The following is a 24796-nucleotide window of genomic DNA, read 5'->3' on the forward strand; positions in this document are numbered from 1 at the left end:
CTTATCCACCTTCAGCTACACAGCATCACCCCTTCCAGGAGTTTCTTGTGTAAGCACTCCCCAACCTGCATTACTCAAAATCAACCCGGTCAGCCTAAAAACACTGCAAGTGATAAATATCTCCTAGGTCAGCTCATTTTGCCATAAATGGGTCAGGAAATGCTTTTGTGAGCAGCTCTGCATGCAGAGCAGAGGGCCTGTTAACCACTGCTGGGAGCAATAACTTGTGCCACTGGCGCAGCCAGACCCAAATGACAACATCTGTCCACAGCCTCAGAGAACACCTATCATGCTGTGGGCAGAGACTGAGTAACAGGTTTCGCTGGACAACTGAGTCAAAGAAACAACCTGTTCAGTGAATTCAGGACTATTTTTGGACATGTCTAGCCCATGGGATGCTTCAAGCCAGCAAGGAACCTACCGCAGGAATAAAAAGCAAAGTTACACCCTGATTCAAGACTGGAAAAGCTGTCCTCCAGCGGCTTTTCACACAAATAAGGCCCACAGCACTGTGATAAGTCTTACAAGGAACTAACACAGACTTCCAGCCACAAAACATTCTGGATAAATTGCTTAGTGAAAGTGTGCTCCCCTGGGAAAATAACATAATGTATCAGAGGACTGAGCTGCTGATCAACTTGAAGTGAAGAGGAAAGGTGCAAGCAAACCCACCTATTATTTGTCCCATCCTTACCTCAAACTCAGGACTGGTATTTCAGACACTGCCCACCTCTGGAATTCAGCCCAGCACGCCACCAGCTACACCCCAAAAAATGATCAGCAAAAAAAGAGCAAAATATCTTACCAGTTTCTTTCTGGGACCAGACTCCATGTAGTAGGCATACGGATATGTGTACTGCAGAGTGTAACGACACTGTCAGGGAGTGGGAAGAAGAGAGAAAAAAAGGACAAAAGTCTCAGACAAGAAGTCAGCACAGTCACACTTCTGTGACAACTACAGGCTAACAAGCTGCCTTCTGACAAGGACAACTGGACACTTCATGGTGGAATTTCCTACACCTTCCTCGGAAGAACTCGTGCAGTTAAAGTATAACTTCACAGAGGTAACTTCCAGATGACTTTTGGCTAGTTCATGTCCTAGACCAGAGGTGCGGTTCCACATACCCACAACCCCTAAATTCCCTTCTTCGCATAATCTTGTGAATTTAGCACTGGTGTGTATTCTCTTCTCTGTGCCAAATAAGCCTCAACTACCCACCTTTGCAAGTAGCTTTGCAGCATTCTGTAGGTATTGCCAGTCTATCCATGTTCCCAAGTTGTTCATAACTCTTTCTTGGATTTTCTCCTGGATTCGTTGGTACGTCTGTGCCTCCAGCTGTAAGCTTTTATTGTGATTCTCCCACTGCAAAGGGTGGGGGTGCAGAGATGGGGAAAGAAAAAAATGGCGTTAGACCAGAATACTGCTGCTGTAAAAGCACAAGCTCTAGCAAGCAGAAATTGAAGTGGGGCAGAAGTCCAGCAAGGCAAGACATGCTGTGGGAAAGAACAGCAAGTCAGCACCTCCAGTAGCTAGTAGCGGAGGCTGTATACAACAGACTGACAGCAGCAAAGAGCAGGGAGCAAACCCAGCTCCTCAGAGTGGGAATGCCCTCTGTTGCACAATGACCTTGTGTCTAACAAGATGGAAAGTAATGGTGATTTTCCTACTTCAAGGATTTCTATAGAAAGGTCAAGAGTTTAAATTAACATGTAAAATAGGCTCAGTGAACCCCAACATCCATGTCCACATTGTAAGCGCAGCTATTTCCCACAGCCTGTTGGTCTGGAGAGCCGGGAATGAACACATTCATTTTACCAAAGGACTTGACTCATGGTGTGAAGAACAAACTCATTTTAATGGGGAAACTGAAATGCAGCAGCATTGAACCTCTACCACGTTCTCTTCTAGAGATGCTGCTCTAGAATTGCACTGTATGGCCAGGTGCATCGAGCCTGCTGTGTGGACAGAGATGCTCTGACTGCAATGTTAAAAAACGTGATTACATTAAATTTTAGGACAACTTTGCTACAGCCAATGGAGTTTTGAATATGGCAGAGTTTTTTCAGTCTTTGTCTCTATAAAGACATACTGCAAGGAACTGAAGTTCCCCGATTCCAGAAGGAAATGATTGGAGCAGTATCCATCTACTGCAGCAGCACTCAGCCTGCAGGAAAACAGTACAGTGGGACACAGGTAATACCGATTTTCTCTAGCACAAGGAAATATACAAGCGAATATGATTTGCTTTGGATACAACATTACTGTTTTGGGTGGTACTCGTAGGGCAGGATTTTGAGTGAAAAACAACAGGGTCTGAAAATTCTGCACAGAGTCTCTTTGGGCAGTTTCTTGCACGGAGATTGCTGGCAATGACCTTTGCACCAGGCAGGGAGCATTAAAAGGCTACAGCAGCTCTGGCCAAGGAGATGTCTCCTACCCTCTCAAAATAGAACAAGTACTTCTTAAGGGCCTCCCTGGCCTGTGCTTGCTGACTCTGGTTTACAATATCAGGATTCTCTTTGTACCGACTGCATTCGTAGTACTCGCTGCCGTGAGTCTTCCAGTCTCCCAGACACATCCAGCAGAAGTCTGCAGAAAACAGTGAAAAACCCACTGTGATGCACAGAAAGAAACCTCAGAGAAAGAAAAGCTTCAGTAGACACAGCACATCTGTTTTCAGATATTTCTGCTAAGCCAAGAAACATACACATTTTGTATCATCTTGCGTAACGGAAGACAATAGTGAGCCAAAAATACCAGCCTGTCTTGAAGATTTTCATTGTACAGCTTCCCGTGCAGCTATGGAAAGTAAATCCTGAAGTGCTGCACCCTGTACAGTAAGACCACTGGGCAAACTGTGCTTGTGCTCTGCATAGGCTGTCACTCTAGATTAAAGCAGAGGCAGGCTGCAGTCTTATTTGTGACTTGCATCCTCCCCATCACCGGCACACTGCCCCATGCGGGCCTCTGGCTGAATAAAATATGAACAAGCAAATCCAAAAATGAACTAACTCATGCAAAAGAAAAAGTCTCCCCTCAGTTCTCTCGAGGGGGGAACTACAGAGGTAACTTCAGATATCAGTGGTTTAAGACACTTCAAGTTAGGAGCCACTGAATTGGGAAGAAAGTAGAGGAAAGAGAGCAATAGCAAAATCCGCGTGACAGTTTCCTGATTTCAGAGCGAGGCTGTGAGTGTTCTGCTCAGAAGGAAAAAAAAAGGAGATTAAGTTGCTACAATAGGAATCACTTCTGTATTACTCATAATAAGAGACTGAAATTTGCATTTCCAGAGTTCACCAGCCTTCAGTGCTAGTCACCGTGGTACCTTGGCACTTGCCTGCTCACCCTTGTCACAGAGCTCCATCAAATCACGTCCAGTGCTGCTGAGGACCCCAAAGCAAAGGAAATGAGAGGACAGTAATCTTTATTGATCTTCCAAATAAGGTTCTGATACTGTATTATTTCCTAGTGGCACACTTAGAACGCTGAATACAAATGATCTCTCTCCAAGGCAACAGGAATTAATTCTCCCATGAAAATACAAGTGCAAGAACAGGCTGTAATTTTGCAGGACCACACAATGGGCCAAAGACACTCAGGCTGCTATTTGCACAGGGGTGGACTAAGAAGTCCAAAAGATAACGTTATGCAGAACAATTCACAGCTCCTGCAGTTTCATCTGGGTCGAAGCTCATTATTTCCATCAGTAAGCAGAAAGACTTAAGTGGATTTGAGTACATGGCTCAGTTCTGCCAGTATTTTCAGCTGATGACAAATACAATTACAATGGAAAGCATTTAATACTTTGAGATGGATTCCACTGTTAGTATTATGGCAGAGATGGAGACTTCTCTATAAAGTGGACATGTCAGGGAGAGGGAGCCAAATCACCACTGAATCAGAACTCAGCTGAGATCATAGCCAGTGGAAAAAAACCCCCAAAACTATCACATCTAAGTCTGTAATTAACATCCTGTTCACTTTGTACTAGGGGGAAAAAATATTTCAGTCAATGTTCACAATTTGTCTCCATATCACAAAAAAAAAAAAAAAAAAAAAAGAAGAGAACATCACCACTAGCAAACATTGCAGAGAAAACTGTTTCCAAATCCTACTTACCATGCTTGCATTTGGAGCATTGCTGAAAAAGAAGAGACAGGAACCATTGGTTAGTGGAAAGTAGGGAAAAAAAATTCTGCTTAGAACAAGGAAGGTCTGACATGTTCAGAGAATTGCTCACCATGTGATTGCAGCCTCCGTTCTTTTCAATACAGATATTGCACTTGGGACACTGGGGAAACAGAAGCACTTGTTAGACCCAACTCTGTCTCTAGCAACCTTCTGGAGATTCACACCACTTGCTTTGTTATTCTCTTCTTGCATTACTTTTTTTTTGTTTAAATATGCATAAGCATATATGAGAATACTAACATATATACACTCCGCCTCCCACCAATTCCCAACAGCTCCATTTAAAAAGGAGGCAGAAAGGCAAAGCCAGAGAAGTTACACTGCAGCACTGGACCGCTTGCTCAAGAAAACAAGTTCATGGCTGTTACTACTTGTAAAACTGAAGATCTTACCAAGTTACCATTTAGCAGTTGCTCAGCAATAGGGACATAATTAGTTCACATACGGCAGTAGCTTCCACAGCTACTTAGACTACAAGACAATCAGCACTATATCCTGCCTTCAGCAGCCACTAACAGATGAAAACTTAGCTAGCTGCAGAGAATCTGGCTGACCACAGTGAGAACCGCACACTCCTCCGTTCCATCAGCAGTCCACTGATGCCCTGGAGTGCCAAGTTCAGTTACATTTTTTTGGGTTGCAGAGGCATAAAAAAATAAGTGAGTTTTCCTGCTCTTTATACATTTTAATGGCAGGCAAAACATATGTCAGGACAACGCTCAATGTAACAGAACCCTATTTCTACAGAAGAGCACAGCAGAAGCAATGCCATCACATGTTGATGACTTCTCCAGAGAAAGAAGGGAATTAAAAATCTCTAGTCTATCTAAGTACCCACTTTCCTAGCACAACTGAAGCTTGCAGCTAAGAATTGTTTTGAAGTCAGGCCACAAAATCCCCAAAAGACATTAAAAGCTCCAATCTGCAGACAGCTAATCTAGAGGATCAAGGTAGTATATCTGCAACTTCTAAAGACAATCCTATAGGTAGACTAGAGTGCAAAATATGTAATACAATTTTTTTTTTCTTGGGTCTAAATCTCCTAGAAGTATTTCAGTACCTAATTTACAGACTTCATCTACCCCATTTTGCTGTCCTTGTCAAATCAAGACTTTATCTCCCTCACCTTCCAGTTCACAGTACTCCACACAGTTGTTCAGGTTTAAACACCACTAGTGTATTATTTGATACTGACTCTGCACTTAGTACACTCTCTCCTTCTATTTGAAATACATCTCCACAGATCACTTCAAAGTAGCCACAGTTCCTTCCCCCGTGGGAGGGCAGCACGCTCGGCTGCCAAAGACATTCACACCAGGGCTGGAATAAGGACCACCAGGTCCTTACTGCAGGAGGGCAGTTAGACTTCCCACACAAAGCATTCCCGAGGCATTCAGCTGCAGTCTCACAGTCCCCACGGAGCTGTGAGAAATTGCAGCCTGTGAAAAAGCAGTACACAATGCTACATATGTACTGAATTGTATCTTGCTTCCCAGGCAGGACTAGAGGACAAGACAAAACATGCAGGTGCTTGTCCTTACATCTTTAGTGTGAGCACTGATGTAGTTGGCTGTTTCGGAGTCATCTGCACACTTGGTGAGCCATTTCCGGATGGTAGCGCAGTCTGTGGGTGCGTGGTACATCTGCCGACACTTAAAGCTTAATAGAGGGGGAAAAAAAAGAAAGACATATTGATTTCCAAGGAGGTGACTCAAGAATCGAAGTTTTCCTGATGGCCAAAATGTGGGAGGCGAAAGCAAGGGTAAGGGATGCAAATATGTTTGTGCGTTCCTAGAGCACAAAGACCAAGGCTGAGCTCCAATAAACGCTCACCCTCTTCTGCAGAAATTGGAGTCCGGACGAGAGCGACCCAAGGCCTTCTCTGACAAATCATGTATCTGAGGGCTGACATATCCCTGCCCGCAGTGCCCACCTATGTCTGCTCTAACATGACTGCAGAGGCCTGTGGCACACCAGTGGCTTTACAAGTGGCCTGATTCCAGTAGCAGGTATCAAGGCCTTGCATTAGCATGAGCTGGCCATCCCCAGGTGAGTGAGGGCCATTTGCATGGAGATACTGGTAAGCTGGGTCTCTAAACCAGTTGTATTGTGCTCCACAGACATTCTCAACAGCAGTGATTCTAGAGACCCAGGAGCAGAAGACAACTCAGTAGCCCTGCAAGTTATGTTTTTTTTTCTCTGGTTGCATACACACTTGAAGTCAGACAAGGAACATTAGCATTCCTATTCACCAGAAATGTATTCTCATACCAACCTCAACACATGACAGACACCCTGGAAGCCAAATACTTGTAATAAACCTAAAAACTCAATACAGCAGAGAGCAGCAAGGCCTCTACATCCATTACCAGTAACTCTACCAGTCACTACGACTGGACCAAAATTTGTAACCTAGCCAAACATGAGAATGGTAGATTTGTAACCCCTTCATTACTCAAGCCCTATGTTCCCTAGTTGTCAGAACACCCGACTTCCAAGGAGTTTAGGGAGCGAGGGGAGGGCTGACCACCTGCAGAAGTCAGACCCTGAGTGTCCAATTACTCAAGCTAACTCAAGTTACAAACAACTCTAGCAAAGCATTTGAGGTGCTTCTACACACTGAACCTGTTGGCAAGCAAACGGAGTAGCTCTGAGGACAGCATACACTTTCCCCATGATCTTTAACCTTTTCTGTTTCTTACCAGAAGACCTCATTGCAACGATTGCACTGCACTCGCCGGGCTTTTGGCTCCTGTACCTGTATGACCATAGGGCAATCTGCACCAGGACACAGTTGCAGCTGATAATGGCTCTGTGAACGTACAAAGGTGGTAAGATCAGCAGCGGGTGCAGAAGAGCACTATCCAGGTTTAACCACTCCTATCCCCAAAAATATACAAGTCAGTTATTTCTTGTTGAAAAAGAGTGAAAATTGTCACCAGGTCTGAGCTAAATGTGCAGATGAACCTCTTCCATGTTAGGAAAGGGAGTGTTAGTTACTTACAGCATCACTAGGACAGGGAATTCAAACAGAGGGTTACAGATCAAATAAGCAAGGCAACACAACCATAAGACCCCACCAAAATACTGAGGAAACAATTTTACTCCATTGACCTGTTCCCCTGTCCTCTCCTTATGCCCCAGAATGCATTCAGTTGCTTTCCTCTGGTGGCTGTTCCTTCCCAAAGGGTCTCTTATTGAAGAGAGGTGACACCACTCTTTTATACTGCATCACTGCTTCTTGAGTGTTCCCAGTTACCAGAAATACATCCTGCACATTTAATCTTAACAATTGCTGCTTTAATTTCAAAAAACCTCACAGAAAATGTTACCGAGCAAGCCAATTCAGTTGGGCTACACTAAGAGGAGGGAGATGTATGCAAGAGCAAGGACGACTTTAAAACTCAGATTGAAGTTTGAAGTTCTCAGCTGCAACATTCTGAGAATTCTGCTTCAGGAAAAGAGCCAAGCTCCAGCCAAGGAGTTACTCGGTGACCTTATAGTAGAATTTGCTTTGGCAACCTGCTGGAGCATTTTGTCAGTGAGGCTGTCCTACAGGAGCAGTCACATCACGTTTACTGGGGACAACTTTGCTGCAGTTACTGCAGTTCTAATCAAAGATGCAAGACACTTCAAAGAAAATTTCTGCAAGTCATTGGTGCATTGACACAAAGTATTTTAAAACTGAAAAAGCCTCAATACCTCCACATAGTCCCTGAAGAGGTAGCGCCTGTATTTGTCTTTCAGCTCTTCACTAGGCAGCAATGGAAACACAAAATCTTCTGGCGTTCGAAGCAGACAGTCCTGAGCCATGCAGGAGACCCCTGAGAAGAGAAAGCAACGTTTCAGCACAGTGCAACTTATACTAAGGAGTGAATGCACAGAGAGCATTCAACACAGTTTCCTAGGTGCCATCTGTTGTTGTGGCAAGAGGGACACAACTGTGAAACAAATCTATCCGGGCTTCTGAAAAGCTGAAGCCCAACTGTCTTCACTGAAAGATGCCAGGGCACACGTGCATCCAGGACCAGTAACTGCTTCAACCAGTCTTCACAAGGCCAGACACTTAAAGTAGAAAATTGCATATTACTGCCATGCCAGCATGAAAGACAGGCTAGGAAAAGCCCAAAGCAACTCTGGCAACTACTGGCTTCTACCCAACACAAAGGGAACGGATGTTTGCATCCACAAGCACTCCAGGGGCAGTGCAACAATACACCATGAGAGATGCAAAGGAAAATGCAGCAGATTTGCAGCTTTTAACTTGTTATAGTCATGCTCTTGAGATAACAAGGGGAGAAAAGCAGCAAATGGATCTATAGACTTGCATGTTTTGTTAGGCAGGAGTAGCGCTCTCCTGGTGGTATGTCAACACTAACCAGGGATTCAGGTAAGACCACTAGTTCAAGTGGAGGTTTTCACAAATACTCATTCCGTGCTTCATTTTATTGTTACTGAGACATTTGCAACCAATTCAGCCAGTCATCATCAGAACGGCCAGCACGACAAATACAGACCCAGTACCATATCTGCCTTGAACTCACCGACTCCGACACCATCCTTGACGAGCACTGTACAATGCTGCTCCCAACAGCTGCGACAGAACTGGTGCTGACAAGCCAGAGAGAGCAAGTTCTCCTTCCGGACAAACTGCATGCATACTGCGCAGTGATGGGAGGAATGTACCATTGCCTGGGAGAGAGACAAATCAGCATTACAGTGAAAGCACCTCAGCTCTCCCAGAGTATTCTCACCTCATCCACAGGCACCTGCATCACCTTCATTGCAACAAAGGTCTCAGGGGAGTTCCAGGCCAGAACAGGTTCATAAGCAGCTGGTGTGCTGGGATGCCACACTGCCCCAACAGTCAGTCCTCCTCGAGAACCTCTTTAATCTCATGAAGCATGACAGTCACTGAACAGGTCCTGTCTTTAACCTAGCGCTACCCAGCACTCACCTTTACTTTTCTGGTTCTTACTCTCACCTTGTTGGAAAAATGAGGAAATACGTAATTGTGTTAGTCCTTCCCTGAACTGACTGATAGTCTTTGTTAGCTGGGTCAGACTCAATCCCTGTTCCACAGGCCCTGGAGAGCGGCTATAGCTGGAAGCAGGCTTAGCAGTGCCCTTTTACTGGACGATGATTTTGGGTAAGAAGAGAGGCAACTGAAGGTGCAGTGCGTAGGCTGTTATGCAGAGAGGAAAGGGAGTTCACAGACTATCATCTCACATCTCTTATCTTCTGCCTATGCTACATCTGGCAAAGCAGGCATCATCCCTTCAGCTGAAAAGGATTAGAGGGTTTGTTTCAAGTCAGGCAGAATTCTGGTATTACTTCACCAAACCACTGGGAAGCAGCCTGGATCTCCCCTTGGGTGGTGCAGAGATCATTCCCTAGACAACAGATCCAGCCTTCAACACATCTCGGCTCACGCTTGGGACCTGAAGAACTAGGTTTAGCATAGCATCATCAAAAGCAAGGCTCTACAAAGCTGTTAGCGAGAGTTTATGGTCCTATTTCTCCTTTCACAGAGAAGTCATACAATCATTTTTCGTCTACTTAAACCTTTACTACTCTTTGAGAAGCTTGTGCAAGACAGCCGCCGGTTTCCACGCCTAGCTCTGCATGCCAGAGACAGGAGCAGCAGTATGATACGCAGCCACATGACCAACAGAGCTTGTTGTATAGCATGACCACATGAAAAAGGAAATAATGCGACTTTGTTCTAAGTGGCCTCACTTACGGACCAGAACAAGATTTATTGAGTCCGCAACAGCACTGATTGCCTGGATCAACTGCTCAACTTGAACAGCACAGGCGCTACCTCAAACCTTCGCAAGCCGTCCCTCTGAGCTCAGTACTACAGCTTCTCCCTGTAGGGTCAGCTGCTCTACAGACACTCAGTATGAGCATCTGGCCCCAAAACATCATCATTCTGCGTTAGGAGCTGAAGGACAAAGCAACTTGCCCTAGCGTATACAGAAAGACGGTAATGAATTGCTTACCAAACCAAGTTTGTCAATACTTAAACTAACCTTTTCACTGTAATATCTTTCTTCCCAAAATGAAATCACCATTGCAGTGGAGAGTACTTAAGTGACAGCTGATACAAGATTCAGATAAATCTCAAAAAACATAGACTAATTTGCAGGTACGCCAAATAACAAAGATTTTTTTTTCCTGGACTCTAGGCAGAGAATTTATTTTGAGTCCATGAAGCTTACTCCTGTCAGCTGTTCTAGCATATTCACTCTCTGCTAGTTACAAGTCAGCTCAGATGCCAAATCAGGCTTTTAAAATCTCCCCTCCCCCAACTCAAAGAGCGTTTCTCAGATCTAATATTTTATCACTCAAAATCTGACACATGGCAATGTGTTCTGAGGTAACTGGGGATTGTACCGAGACACCTACTGTGAATGAAATCTGTAAATATGCAACAGGAAGTTTCTATTTAAAGCGGGAGGGGGGAGTACCTAAAGACCTGTGTGGCCCTGGCTGCAAAACACAAGCTGTTGGTTCAAATATCATAACTGAATGGCTCAGCAGCAACACCACTGGAGATTCGGTTTAAGCACCCCTGAGCAAAGCAAGGCAGCAAACAGTCAGCTCAGGGAAAAAACACTAAAAAAAAAAAAAATTTTAAAAAAAATATATATATCTCTGTTTCAGCCACAGACAAGCTCTGTTCACTCTGTGCAGCCAGAGCTTCCCTTGAGTGTCTTTTACAGAGTAGAATTGGAAGAGGTAGCCAAGCCCATGCAGTCTGCTCCTTTCATTGTGTACCACCACTCATGCTAAAAACCATGAGCTTAATTTTCTTGAGGCAAGTAATTCTTGAACACTACCTGCAAGACAACAGCAAAGCTGCTATTGAAGTGGTAGACACCTCTTGAATGCATTCCTCATTTAAAAAGTAAACCTAGCACTGAGTTAGAGTGTTTGATCTGAATTTGCGAAGGGTTAATACGGGCCAGACTACGCCACTAGTAATACAATCCTCTGATGAGGTGGGTCAGGCCTGTTTGCCAAGGGAACAGACCAAAATAGTTAACATACTTACATGTTTGGATGAGGTGGGCTGAACTCGTGCTTCTACTAGCAATTGGGCAGCATTAGACTTGTGCCTAAAAGGGCAATTGAAGAAAGATCAAATCAATTTCTGAACACATTTTGTTTTGTTAAATTGATCCTTCTTGCCTGAATAAACAATAGGCTCTGTGCAAATGATAGGATAGATTTCAACAAGAAAAGTGGAAATGTGTCCTGTGTGAGGCTTCTTCACGTAATGAGCTCAAAATCAGAAACAGGAACAATACTTTTCCAGTAATGGATTAACATTTCTCTCATACTCCTTCATTAATATTTTTCTACAACTCTCTCCCTCCCTCAAAAAAAAATATTTTGGAAGCTAAGATTTTCTATCCACACTCCTAGAGCAGCCCTAAGCCACTGCCCAGTATAACACACTCCAGCAAGTCTCCTGTCTGTCTCCTACTTCTTCGTAAAATCAAGCCGTCCTGGTCAGGTCTCACTTTGACTCCAGCCTATTATCTAGTTAAGTGTTTACACTGTGACAGATTATCACCCGCTAGGCATATGAAGCTGTTTATCAGCAGCTTTAGAATTAAACGAGTTCTGCTGTTTGTGATTTCCATTGCAGAAGAATGTTTATATCTCAATGAATTCAGAAATATCAGCATCGCTGTTGTGACCATGCTGTAAATCCTCTCTCCCCACGAGCACCTTTTAGTTGTATTAGGGAGCTTTCATGTCATACTGTCACTTCCTACCAAGACAGAAGTTTGAGGACCACATCAACTGGAGAGTAACTTGCAAAGTCACAGCTTTAGAAGCAAACTCTTCTCCAAACTTCCTCTTGTTTAAATCTCGGTAGTTAACCTGCAGAATCGCCCCGGACTGCTGCGCAGGAATTTTACCCTCCACTTTCCCCAGAGAAAAGCTTTCACTGGATGCATGGTAACCAACGAGCCAGTTACCAAAGATGATTCAACAATATCCATTCATGAGATGCATTCCCCATATGTTCTCTGGATGAAGTTGCTGGCTACAGGGTCAAAAATGGCATGGCAGAATGAGTCAGACTGATATGCTCTCTATTTTCAGACAATGTTCAGTTCTGAGCCAGTATTTTCTGGAGGGGCTGCCAGATAGCAGTGCCTCCTGACACACTTCCCATATACGTCTGGACAGAGTCCAAACCCTCCTTTTGAAATTAGCTGGAGGACTTTGTTAGAGTGACACCGACCAAGCAACAAAGGGGCTGCACTTTTCAGTCCTTTCACACCATCTTCTCTGGCTCTGCAAATGCTGGTCAGCTTGGAAAAAAAATATCACTCATGTTCAGAAGGAGCAAAAACTTCAGTGTGAATGTACCATTAAAGAACATATCAGCATAGGTTCAGTGTTCCTTTACGATTTAGGGCCCATATGCTCAAAGCAGAACATATGTTATCTTTATATTTGTTAAAATAAATAAATACAGATGCAGCACTCTCAATCTGTTATCTCAAAGTTTAAGCTAAATGTGTTTACAGGGTTCCTCACATAACAAGAATTCCTCAAACTGAAAGACATTCGCCACCACTACCCTCTCCCTGTTTACAAATTTCTTACAAGCAATGAAGCCTCAAAAACCCAGTGTTTTTCTTCTGCTCCCTGGAACGGACTGTGTGGTTTACTTTCAGGTTCAAAGATGCTTGTCAAAAATATGCCTATGGACCACCCTGAGCATTCTTGCAAAGCAAGGGGGAAAAGCACTGAGCACACAAGAGGTAAGACTATTTACACTTACCTTTCCAAAATCTCTGAGATTTGCCAGTGGAAACTAACTAATACTAGCTTTGCAACAGCATGTGATACCTAGGCGGAAAAAAAAAAGAAAAAAAAAAAGTCAAGTTAGGCATATTTTGAGGCCACATCTCTTCTTAGGACTATGGTGGTTTTATAAGTTGTACAAACTCAGTGCAATACCCCAGTGACACTCAGTTCCCATTAAACTACTAAAGATAATGTTCACACATGGTGCATCTGCAATACACAGGTTGGAATGAAGCATGGATGTACTCAAACTCACCTACTTAGTCACAACAGCACAGAGAGGAAGGAATCAAGAATTCACTGGATTAGCTTAACTGCTCATGGAAGCCCCACATCCAGTCCTGACTGCAGTCACCACTTGAGAGGCCCAGACCAGACCGGGATCAGAGTCCTTGCTAAGCGTGTGAAGTAGGCACCACGAGGCAGGCAGACAGCACTTACTGAGCTGGAGAAGCAGTAACAAACTGCAAACGCAAGCACATTCTGACAGCAAAGGGTAGGGGGAAAAACCAAAACATTTTCCCAAGCCTTCACTGTAGAGAAAAGTTACACACTGGACTGGAATAGGAAGATGGAAAGTTACTGTGACAGGGATTATTTCCATGCAGAGTTGCTTGCATTATGTGGACTCCTGGCAAGCACTAGCACAGCCCGTGCTAGCCTGAGTGCTCTCTAAAATACTGCAACACGACATTTAAAGTCATGTTACAAGGGTACAAGCAAACAAGTTTTCCTTTGCTTCTACGTATTAGTTTATTTCAGAAGAAAACAGACCGGTCTGCTAGCACAAAAAGGCTCGCACCCACCATGACCATATGCATCTGCTGAGCTGCTGGACCTTCAACATGCCTCTTGACACTTTCATGCCTTTATCAGGCCAGCTAGGAATCGCCTGGGCAAGCCCAATGCATTCAAACACCCTCTGCTGTTAAAGGGCTCTGCCTCCAACGCTCCAAGACAAGCTACCACCACAGCACCTGTCTCTCTACTATACATACAGAAAACACAACTCCTTCTGTCCAAGCTGCAGAAAGAGCTCCTTTTTATCCCCTAGAGCAGCTGTCAGTCCCAATCATCAGCTGAAAAGCCATAAACCTTCTTGAATCCTGCTACAAGTGAATCACAGGATCCAATGTACTGGTAATACAGATACACAGCAACCCTAACACAACCCTGGAAGGAAAAAACAAGCAGTAGTTGCTGCTTCTACAAAACAGACTGGCTCTGCACACCTAGGGGCAGCATATGCTTCTAAATCCACCCCACCAAAGCGGTGCAGTTTCACAACACAACGCAACACAACTGACCTGTTCCTGCCACATGATAATGCCTCAGCCTTGTACTGGCTTTTGTCAGCACTGGACGGTTGGTTCAGCGAGCTAAACCAGCGTAGCACCAATACACGAAGCAGCCGGGGTTTTTAAATGGCTTATCCACCTCCACCTCCCAATTTGCTCACTTTGCTGGCCACTAAGAAGCCACAGCAATAGAAGAGTACTTTTCAGTGTTCAAATAATCCTTCTTCTAGAAGAACTGAAGCGTTAGCTCGTGCTGCGTAAGATCTGGTATATCACCTTCCTCAACTTCAGCAGTGATGTGACCCTCAGAAAACAAAGGCTGCCCAGGCGGCGCTGCCCTCCCTCCCACCGCAGAAGCCTGTGACCAGGTGAAGCGTGGCACACAGGGCTGCTGCTGACAGCACATACAGTCTGCTCCAGTCCGTACGGGTGAAGCGCCACTGCCAGCCTTAAAAGGGTTGTTATCTTAAGCCTCCAGCCTGGCAGACCCAGACAGACACCTTTGAGTCGCTTTTACAAGAAAGACATCTACATTTCGCATTTGTAAAACAAACAAGCATCAGGAATGTGGTCTCTACAAGATTGGCTTCCTGCAAATGCAAACCACATGTTAATGAATCATTCTCTAACAGTAATGAAATTCTTTCTCAGTAGCAGTAAGGAAGAACTACCAACCTGACAAAAAAAAAAAAACACCCAAACCACCAGACTTAAACGGGAAGTTCATCTGTAACATATGAAAATTAGTGTTTTCCAGTTGGATTTTCAGAGCCTGAGGTGCAGCATCCGTTGAAGCATCAGGACTCCATGAAGTCACTTGTTCCCAGAGGAAGAACTAATCACATTTGAGAATAAAGATGTATAGGAAAAGAAATATAAACACCAGCATACACATTTCTGAAATGTAACAAACTACCCTAACAGAATCAAATGCTTTTGAGTCAAATTATTTGTCAGGCAAAATGTGGAATTAATGCTCCAGAAAGATGCCAGACTGACAGATCTAGAAGAATAATAAAGCTTCTGTGACCATCCCTATTTTGCTTCAACTGCAAGCACTGATGAGATCAGCTGTAGTGCTAATTTTATTACTTTCATCATAAATGCACCTAAGAATAAAACATTTTCAATTCATAAAGCTGGGTTCATGACATTAGTCCACTTTCAGAAAAGCCCTGAAGCAGAAAAGTTTTTGACAGTACCTGATTGGAGTGCATGTGATGGTGCAAAAAAGAGCTCCCAGAGTCAGTCAGTTGCAGCAAGGTACCCAGTGTCTGCTTGGCATGGACATACTAGTTCTCACACATTAAAGATAGATAACATTCAAACTGGAAGGAAAAGGAAGAGGGATGGGAGAGCAGCAGATAACTGATGAGGCTGGGCCACGCCTGCTGAGTGGAAAGTCACCACATTGCAATCTACGTCCTGCTCACCAGCACCAAGGCTGGCAATTCAGAAGGCAAACGTGAATACCGTCAGGGGTCAACACTACTGGACAGATTCAAGAAAAAAAGCATGAGAAGAAAAACAAGTGTTAAACAAAAGCCTGCTTCTGTTGATTAGCAGAGCCTCCCAGCCTCTTCAATGATTGTACACTCGCAATGAGTGAATGATTGTACCAAGTCAGCCAGTTCTTCCACAACAACAACCCAGAATAATTGAAGTATTTCTTTGTAAACAGGAGCCAAAACATGCTGAGCACAGAATAATATCACTGCAATCAGAAGTTTGGTCCATATGTACATAATTCATTGCCTTACAGTACTGTACAAGCAACGTACAGAAGCTGATACTACGGGCTGAACTATTCAGCTAGAAGACATTGATGCCCCCTCCGTATGCACCCACTGCTGCGTCCCAGCTGAGGAAACGAGCCTTGATCGCTGCTCAGGCACACAGTCCAGCACAGTATTTCCCGGATAGTCAGAAGTTTCACACAATGAAAGACCTCAAACTTGTGAAACATTTCAGAAAGAGCTACAATTCAGTCCCTTATCAGTCACCAGGTGCTCCAAGAGCCTCAGGTTATCCAGGAACAATAATGCTTCATCTCAGACACAAAACAAATTTAAAAAAAATGCCTTTAATAAATCGTCAGCTTTATTTAAACTTCCCTAGTCTCAATTCAGAACACTAAGGCTCAAAAAAGACAGTGAGACAGTCCACTTATTGTATTGCTGGCAGCAGGTCATTTCAGCAAAACACTTCTACAGACCACAGTGCAGAAGGGAATGCATATTCTAGATGCTGCACTTCTATTTTCGTTTTGCCTGCAACTGATGAATTGTGCCAAGGCTTCTACATAGCTTGACTTCTCCAGAACTCCTCTAGTTGTAATTAAATTTATTAAAGTTTAGAAGATGAAAGCTGGAAGCAGTAGTCATGCTAAAAAATGTCTGTCTTTCCCTCATTCTCATTTCCCCATTTTCTTGTGATCAGCTTAAAACTTTAAGATCAAAGATCAGCTCACTCCAACTCTGAACCTGGAAAACTTCTGCCTGAAGACCAAGCTTCTTTCTTTACGATGGGGTGGCAAAACTGAACAGAGAGAATCTCATCGATCTGCAATTTCCAGCTACACCTTAAAACAGGAATTTGGTCACCTCAGATGCCTCTTCCACACCTCTATCAGCTTAACTCTGACTTCTCAGTGACAGAAGGCTGCTCACTGCCAGAAATGGGCACCAAATGCTAATGTTTATGACTGCACTGGAAAAGAGGAGCAGTGTCTATGCACACAGGAAGGGTGCCAAGGGGAAGCTGCTCTGCATAAGGGAAAGACTCCACAGGAGTCTGAAAAGTCTGAAAAATTTACATAGTGCTGGACAAAATTAGATTCTGAAAGCAGAACAAAGAACTAATGCCACTGCATTAAACACACATCTATTTATTTTCTAGAATACAGCACTGTATTTTTTTTTCTTATTATTCCTATCTTCATTTATCTCCTGTGTTCTTCAGTCTCCAAGATAAGCAAAATTCTTACACTTCTGAAGTGTGAGAGAGAGTCTGGCACTTTCTAGGATGAGACAATATCAAAAAGAATTTGCAAAGATGCTCTGCAGGTACCTTGCTGCGTTTGGAGAGCTCTAAGACAACGATGTCTCAAGTTGCTTCCCTAGATAAGCGAAGTTGTTTGAAGAGCTGAAGTTTCATCTCTCCACAGCAGAAAATTTTCTTCAACCATGCCACTTTGACAGTTGCTAATTCAGACAGAAATGTTTCCTAAAAGCTAAAAAACCACCGTCTTTTGTAGAGCTTATATTCTACAGAAATTGCTCATGCATATTTATGTTGCATGCATATCTCATGAGCTCATTTCACTTTTCTCCAGCAAATGGCCTATTTTGTGGAGGTGTGTTTCAGTCCTCACTGTTGCAGAGATATGGTATCAGAAATTTAAAACAAGAATCATCATATGATTCTCAAAGAGATTCAGTTCAGAATGAGTTGGAGATACTGTGATCTGGTTGGAGCTGACATCCTGTGGCTTTGCACCAAGCTGACAATTCCTGTTAGATGAGGGTTGCACTGAAATATCTGGCCAAGATGAACACAAACCTGGCATAAAGAAATGCAGCTTCCATTCCTTGTGCTTCCCCTAATCAAAGGCTTTTGCACAAATAGATTTAAGCCAATAGGATTAATATTAAGAAGCATTCTTTAATCCACAAATAGTTTTTGTTAGTTCCACAAGGAAAGTAAGAACTTGGGAAGATATTAGTTTGTGTGTTGCATCAAAACTTCTAAAAACACACTCTTAAAATTCTTTACAACGGTAGAAACACACAGAGCAAGAGCCTCTGAAACTGTTGCTGTTTGTGAGCAACAATGGGCAAAATAGAGGAGACTGAGTTGAGTTCAGAGTAGAGAACACTAACACCTCAGAAAGAAACCATACCAATCAAATAATTTTGCTAAAGAAAAAAAGTACTTTCAGACACACTTTACTTAAGGATACTGAGGTAAAGAAAGCGACTTATAAATGGAAAAAAAATACTATTTAACACTCATTTCTCATGTGCAAAGTAGATCTGACTCCCTCCATGCCACACTGGAAAAACTATCTGACTGTCCTGTTTTTACTGGAGTATTTCTCAGAAAACTGCAGAAATATTAGCAATTAAAAAGAAATAAAAGGGCAACCAGAAAGCTTTTTTTTTGATCACATTTTCTTCTTTGCTTTGATCTACCCCTCTTTTAAGCACATTTCCAATATGCAGTCCTTTTAGAAAACTCATGAGGTTGCAGGGGCTTGAGCTGTGATTAACATCACCTGCCATAAACACCCCAAGTGTTCAAAGTCTTGTAGCAAAGTCCTCCATATCTGTTACAGGTTTCTGAGCATTACAATGCTGTTTTCAAAACGGAACTCAAATTAATTTCACCTATCAGAAGAAAAAAAGACAAACTTACAACAAAATCAGATACCCTGGGTTTTTTGGGGGCAGTTTAATCAAGCTTAAAAAAAAAAAGTGAGAAAGAACCCTCCATCTTTAGGTTTGACTCATAGTATTGCTTTCAATTTGCCTGATGTTTCAGCCCCTCTCCCGATTACAGAGTGCAGGCTGCACTAGGGAAAGAAATGCAATTTAGAGTCTGTAGCTGCAGTCTCGATACCATGGAAGCCTTGACAAACAGCGCTACACGAGCTCTGCTTCATCACAGGGTTTTAATCTGCGTCCCGTCACTCACCCTCTGGCACGCGGAGACCTGGTGTCAGTCTGCAAGATTAGAAGCAGATTTAGGAGGCAGAGCGCAGTTTGGAAATGACAAATTCTGCCAGTGTTATACACATGGTTTGTGAAGCTGTCAGTGCATAACCTAGCTGGCCATACACTGAAGAAAGGGGATCTGGGGTTAAATTCTAACTCCCTCTCCACACTTACACATTGCTTTAATCCATCCATGCTCCCACACAGGACAGCAACAATTGCAGCTGCCAACAAACAGGATCAGTAGGACTCAGCTAGGAAATCTCAACATACGTATTTCTCAAGCTGTTAGTCTACTCTTCCTGAGGAGATTCAGAAATAAATTAAAAAAAAAAAAAGACTTAAACAAGATGGTATGCCAGAAAGCATTATTACAAAATAGTTACGAGATTCCTTCTTTGAAAGATTTAGAGCAAAAGAAATGCAGCAAGAAAGCTTTAAGATGGCACACTCGGCTCAGCCCCTGCCTAGGTGCTTTCCCAGCAAAACACAGGAGAAGCAGACAATTCCTTCTGGCTGACGGAAAGGAGGATGGGAAGGATGCAGAGGGAGGAAGCGAAGGGCAGGTAATAACCCGCATCCACACAATTGTGACCGGTGGCTCAGGACACAGGGCAGCCAACTTGAACTGGAAAGCACTGGTGCGTGCACACAGCCACAGCAGAATGCACATGCAGAGCACAGGGCTTAGGTAATTTTGCAGTGAGTAATCCCTGTTCAGTTTCAAATAACAGTCCTTTACTTGACAATCCCAGCTTCTAAGGGCATTTTCCTTTTGTTATAAGAAGATGAAGAGGAGGAACACCTGCTTTGTAAAACAGTGTTTCATAGCACATAGCATTTCTGCTGCACCATCCTTAACGGGCACAGCACACAAATTTGGTAATTCACTTCAGCTGCTTCATGTCACTGCTCTGATCCTGTTGTCCAGCTGTAAGCTTGCAACATGAAACAGTTACTGAAAGATTGTTTTGGCATTTTGAATGACTTGTGTCTTGCCTCTACCTCCCACGAAGATCATACTCATCAACAGCTGTGAACAGATTTTTTTTTTTCCCCTCACTGAGAGTCATAGTGGCTGTAAGATTCACTTAAGGCGTGAATCACAAAGAAATGCGTGGGCTATAATCACCCTCCACATTTGTGGCTCGTTTTTCCAATCAAGTTGAGATCTTCAGCAGTCTTGGGCAATAAGGAACAAAACTGATTTCTCTCCTCAAATGACTTAATGAAATTGTCACAAGGTTGCAAGGCCTGGGCTCTCCAGCCAACTCTCTTATCTTGCTGACCAGAAGTCTACAAAAATATGCTTAAAAAAAAAAAAAAAAAAAAAAGAAAGAAAGAAAAAAGCCCTTTAGCAGCCAAAATAAAATACATACGGAACACAGTTACAGACTTATTTCTGTCCTCTTGATGTTTAACATACTAGTGAAATACATAGTGAATCTGGTGGGCAACAACACAGCTTTTGTACAGCAGAACTTTAAGGATTTTTCTGTTTGGGAATAAAAACTGGGTAAAGGACAAAAGGACAAAGGTATGTCTCAAAGATGTGTGCTCCTAACGGTTACAACTTCAGACTGGATGCCCCACAAAATGTTGGCTTGATATTAAAACACAGAACACGGTACAGATATAAACCTGCATGTCCTGACTAATCTAGGGTTTACAGGTACCTCAAAACAGCGTGTTATCACCGCCAAACAGCTCCAGAGGGGTTCTGTGGAGAAGTCAAATTTGCCTATCAGGGTCTACCATTTATAACAAGTGATAAATATTTACTGTTTACTAACATATACTAACATTTACCAGCGTTGGTTCTTATGGACACTAACTTTGTACAGAAGTTTTTCAAACTTTCTTCATATGTATGTGCGTTTTAATGTTTCAAGGGGCTTTAATACTTCCCATGTGCTTAAGACACCCAGGGGCAGCCAGTCTTTTATGACTGCCATTTTATGTTGGGTGCGAGTTTCACGGTCATTATGGCATCAAAAAGGACAACCATGCAACACTGCGGGTTTGTCCAGACAAGCACCCCACGCCACATACTCGGTCACGGTTTGTGCAGTGACACAGGGAGGCACACACGCCAGCCTCTGGACATCTGGCTCTTTGCAGACTTTTCGCGATTGCACTGAACAGGCATTCTGTAAGCGCCAGCTCCTTCGGGTAGAGCTGCTCATACGGGCTGCCAATCTCCACGCGCATGACTCTGGATCTGCTAAAGATGGTATTTGAAAAGGACTGCTGCCAGCATTCACCAAGCAGCTCTACAAACTAACTGTTCTGTGTCAGCGCAATTTGAGTGTGTGGAACAGTTTCACAGGGCTGTGTTTTTAAGCACAAATACTAATTTGGTTGCATTAAAAAGACATGACACCAATAAGGCGAGCAAGAATATATGAAGAACTGGTTTATCTCCGAAAGATCAGCAGTGACAGTACTGACTCTGTTCATCCATATTATGTCATAGCATCAAATACTTTTTGCATCTACCAAGTTTTATTTTTCACGGGACAGGGCTAAAAGAACCACATCACAAGCTGTTATTTCAGAGAGCAAGGGAAGTAAGCTTTTTGCTGTCCAGTAAATATTAGCAGATTACTCACATTACTGAACTGAAAATTGTATGTTCTTCAGTTTTATAAGTCCTTTGGTTTTGTGGAAAGACTACATCAGTATCAATAGCCTGTAAAAAAACCACAACTATCTTCCTTGTCACCTTGTACATGCAGACATACCTTAGCTTTCTCATGACTGACAATCAGCTTCTAAAAAGACCTAAAGTCAAGGTAACATTTTTTCATAAATTGTAATTGTTTTATCTGGTGGCTTATATGACCTGTTTAAAAAATTTCTAAAAACTAGAAAGATCCACCTCGTCACTGAAATAGAGAAACTACTGCCAGTTATTTGGAACACCACAGATATTCCACACTTGCACGCGACCCTCAGCGGAGTCAGGAAGTGTCATTCACAAACAAAAACAATATGACATCATCACATACTTAATTGCTCGTCAGTGACAGGGTCAACTTTGTTTGTACAATTGTTGAGTATTGTACTGTTTGTGTGCACGTACGGATACTGCCACTCTAGGCCCCACAATCACTCCATGACTATTTGACCATTATCTTGAAAACAATCTTCTTATTACAAACTTTTAATTCATTATTTTGTAAAGATACAGGATTTTAGAATCATATACACACTTGTTAGAAAGAACTGTTGCAAATTCCTTTGCAGGCAATAGATGCCACTCTGCTTTCAAGAGTATTGCCCTTAACAAGTGTGGACTGGTGGTCAAGCGACCTTTTGAGGAATTAAGCGATCTGCTCCAATTTACAGGCCTTTTGATCAGAGAATCACAGTTTTGGATAATATTAGTTTGAAATTTTCTTCTGGCATGCTTCAACAGAGATAGCCTGTCCTAATTTTAGTCCTCCAAAACCAGACCTCCAGTTTAATAGCACTAACCAAGGAGCAAACATTTCCTTTTCTTTTTCCTGGAAAGCAAGGATCTACTCACAGCTCTTACTGAAATGAAAGTGAGAAGAAACTTTCAGAGTACCACTTACAAAGTCCCTCTAGCTTCAGTAAAGTTCTGGGATAACCACTACTGTAGTTGCAGCCCCGGCACACAGCATAGCTGGTTGTATCTATTGCTTCCTTGTTTGTACCGTTTTTTTCTATTCAGAATTCCCCACTTGATAAAAAGCAAGTCAGAAGAATTCAAGGTACAAATTTCCTATGACAGTAAGAGATAGAAGGGCACACATCTACCTACATGCTGAGTTTCATGCTTTTATCAGACTTAAGATTTTAACAGATGCTTGTCTCTAACTGGGGTAGACAAAAAACCCCAAGCGTTTTGCTGAAGAGGCTGTCTCTTCTGATGTGCATTCAAACTCTTAAACATATGCAGGGTGCTCACACCTGACCTGAAGTTAGCCAGCTAGTGCAAGGTTTGTTCAGTTGTCTCTTTAGCTTCAGTAGGAGTGAGAATAAAGGCAGCGGTATTTCATGAGGAATCAAAAAAAGGTAGCCAAGAGGGTTTCCAAGGAAGATCACCCTTTACCTCGACACTTTTAAGAAAACAGGAATTCAATAATCAGCCTGAAATAGTTGAATAAAATAGTTTAAAAAAAAAAAGTTGAGGGTTAATGAGCAGAGCAAATGGAATACTATTTATTTAGATTGTTATTAGCTAATAACAGTACAGATTGCAAGTACAAAGATATGAAGCTCAGAATACCTGTTTCTGGTCTTAAAAGCACGTTGACAATATGTCACTGAGAAAAACCATGGTCAAGACACACCCCTCCCAATTTAACCTTCAGAAAGTGAATCATTTAATGACAGTTGCAGAACATTCAAACATGGCTTTGAGCCAGTTTATTGCATTCATTTCTTCTTTGCTTTAGGGAACTGGATTTGCGTGATAGCAAATTGCTCAGGTACCATGTCAGGCATTGCCTTCAACATTGTACCTCCTGAACACAGCGTTTAATTTACCTTAATTTCCCTGTCAGGGGCAACCACTCTGCCTTAAATACGAGCTAATGCTGAAAAGCACTACATAAGCACTAGCTCTCACAGGGGAAAGAAGATGAAATCAACAAAATGAACTAGCATGCTCCAAAAGAACAATCATCACTATCCGAAAAACCCAAGACATTGTGAAACATAGTCTTCGAAGAAGTTTTTAAAGCTCAAGCAAATTAGAGGAAAGAAGTTAACATAGTTCTTGTAAAAGTCTGTCCCTATTTACTTACATCCATTAAGTCAATGGAAAGCAATTATAACAAACAGTTCAACATGTTCTATTCAATTTCCTTCTTCTCTATGCTTGCTAATGCAACACAAATTCTTTCCACTCCAGTTTGTCTCAGAAAACTAATGAAATGACAAGTTTCCTTGGGGGAAGAAAGGGGAAGGAACAAACAGGGTTGCTAAAGTATTGGAAGGAAGGATGCCAGGAAACAAAAAGCACATGCTGCAGATACACAACAGATTTCCAAGAAAAGTGCAATTCTTGCATCACCACTGCTGGCAAATATTATTAATGTGGGACTTCAAGAGTTAAAGATTTAGTGTGTGGCTTACAAGATCACAGTTTTTCAGGTTCCTACCCAGATTTATTTTTATCTTCTCATGTACAAACCAAAATGTGTAGCACTTCATTTTCAAGCAAATATGCAGGCATATTCTTGATATAAAAGGAATCTAAAATATTCTGTCCTTGGAGCATATTTGGGGCTAGATTTGAGCTAGCAGGTTGGTATTATCTGGTGAGCTATAATATTTGTTCAATGAGACCTTCAGAATTTTTTGAAAATTTACTTCAACTTTGGAAGTTTGATTTTCAAGACTAAAAGTATTGCTTTTGTTAATTTAATTCATTCAAGAGAATATGGCAAGGGTCATCTTTTTGAAGGGTGCTCCATTTGAAGGCGAACAGTAAGGAGCAGAAAAGCCATTCTAAATCTTTACCTAATCGCTAAGAATCGAGAGCAACCGGCAGCTGGATCAAAAGTGCTGACCAACTAATGTCATTTGTTCTTTTCTTTTGCCTCCCTTTTCCTACAATCTGTAGGGAACAGCAGGCATTCAGAGCTGACTGAATAAATCACAGACATGAGTTTGACAGTCGAGAAAGAGTAAAACGTCATTTTCTGAAGTGGTGAATGCTGGGAACAAGCATGGACAGCAAAATCAGCTAGAGATGCAGCAAAAAGTATGGGTGCACT

At 42.6% G+C, this 24796-nt stretch overlaps 1 protein-coding gene across 5 annotated transcripts in view; it reads right to left on the reverse strand.

The window, feature by feature from the left end:
* The window catches only part of ARIH2 (ariadne RBR E3 ubiquitin protein ligase 2), a 32262-nt gene that overhangs the window by 2034 nt on the left and 5432 nt on the right, over positions 1-24796 (reverse strand). For 2 of the 5 annotated variants that reach the window (XM_086755354.1, XM_086755353.1), the window contains 11 exons: positions 13005-13072; positions 11253-11316; positions 8737-8884; positions 7895-8016; positions 6895-7004; positions 5734-5851; positions 4242-4292; positions 4121-4142; positions 2439-2590; positions 1220-1363; positions 806-874 (listed from right to left, as the gene is read on the reverse strand). In XM_086755354.1, the coding sequence (XP_086611480.1) occupies positions 806-874; positions 1220-1363; positions 2439-2590; positions 4121-4142; positions 4242-4292; positions 5734-5851; positions 6895-7004; positions 7895-8016; positions 8737-8884; positions 11253-11316; positions 13005-13072 (1068 nt within the window). Of the gene's footprint in view, positions 1-805; positions 875-1219; positions 1364-2438; positions 2591-4120; positions 4143-4241; positions 4293-5733; positions 5852-6894; positions 7005-7894; positions 8017-8736; positions 8885-8961; positions 9177-11252; positions 11317-12129; positions 12258-13004; positions 13073-13286; positions 13686-24796 lie in introns of those variants that run through there. The other 3 variants (XM_086755357.1, XM_086755356.1, XM_086755355.1) reach the window with 3 other exon arrangements.

Source organism: Chlamydotis macqueenii, chromosome 10, assembly GCF_036417535.1.
Source record: "Chlamydotis macqueenii isolate bChlMac1 chromosome 10, bChlMac1.mat, whole genome shotgun sequence".
NCBI classification, from domain to species: domain Eukaryota; kingdom Metazoa; phylum Chordata; class Aves; order Otidiformes; family Otididae; genus Chlamydotis; species Chlamydotis macqueenii.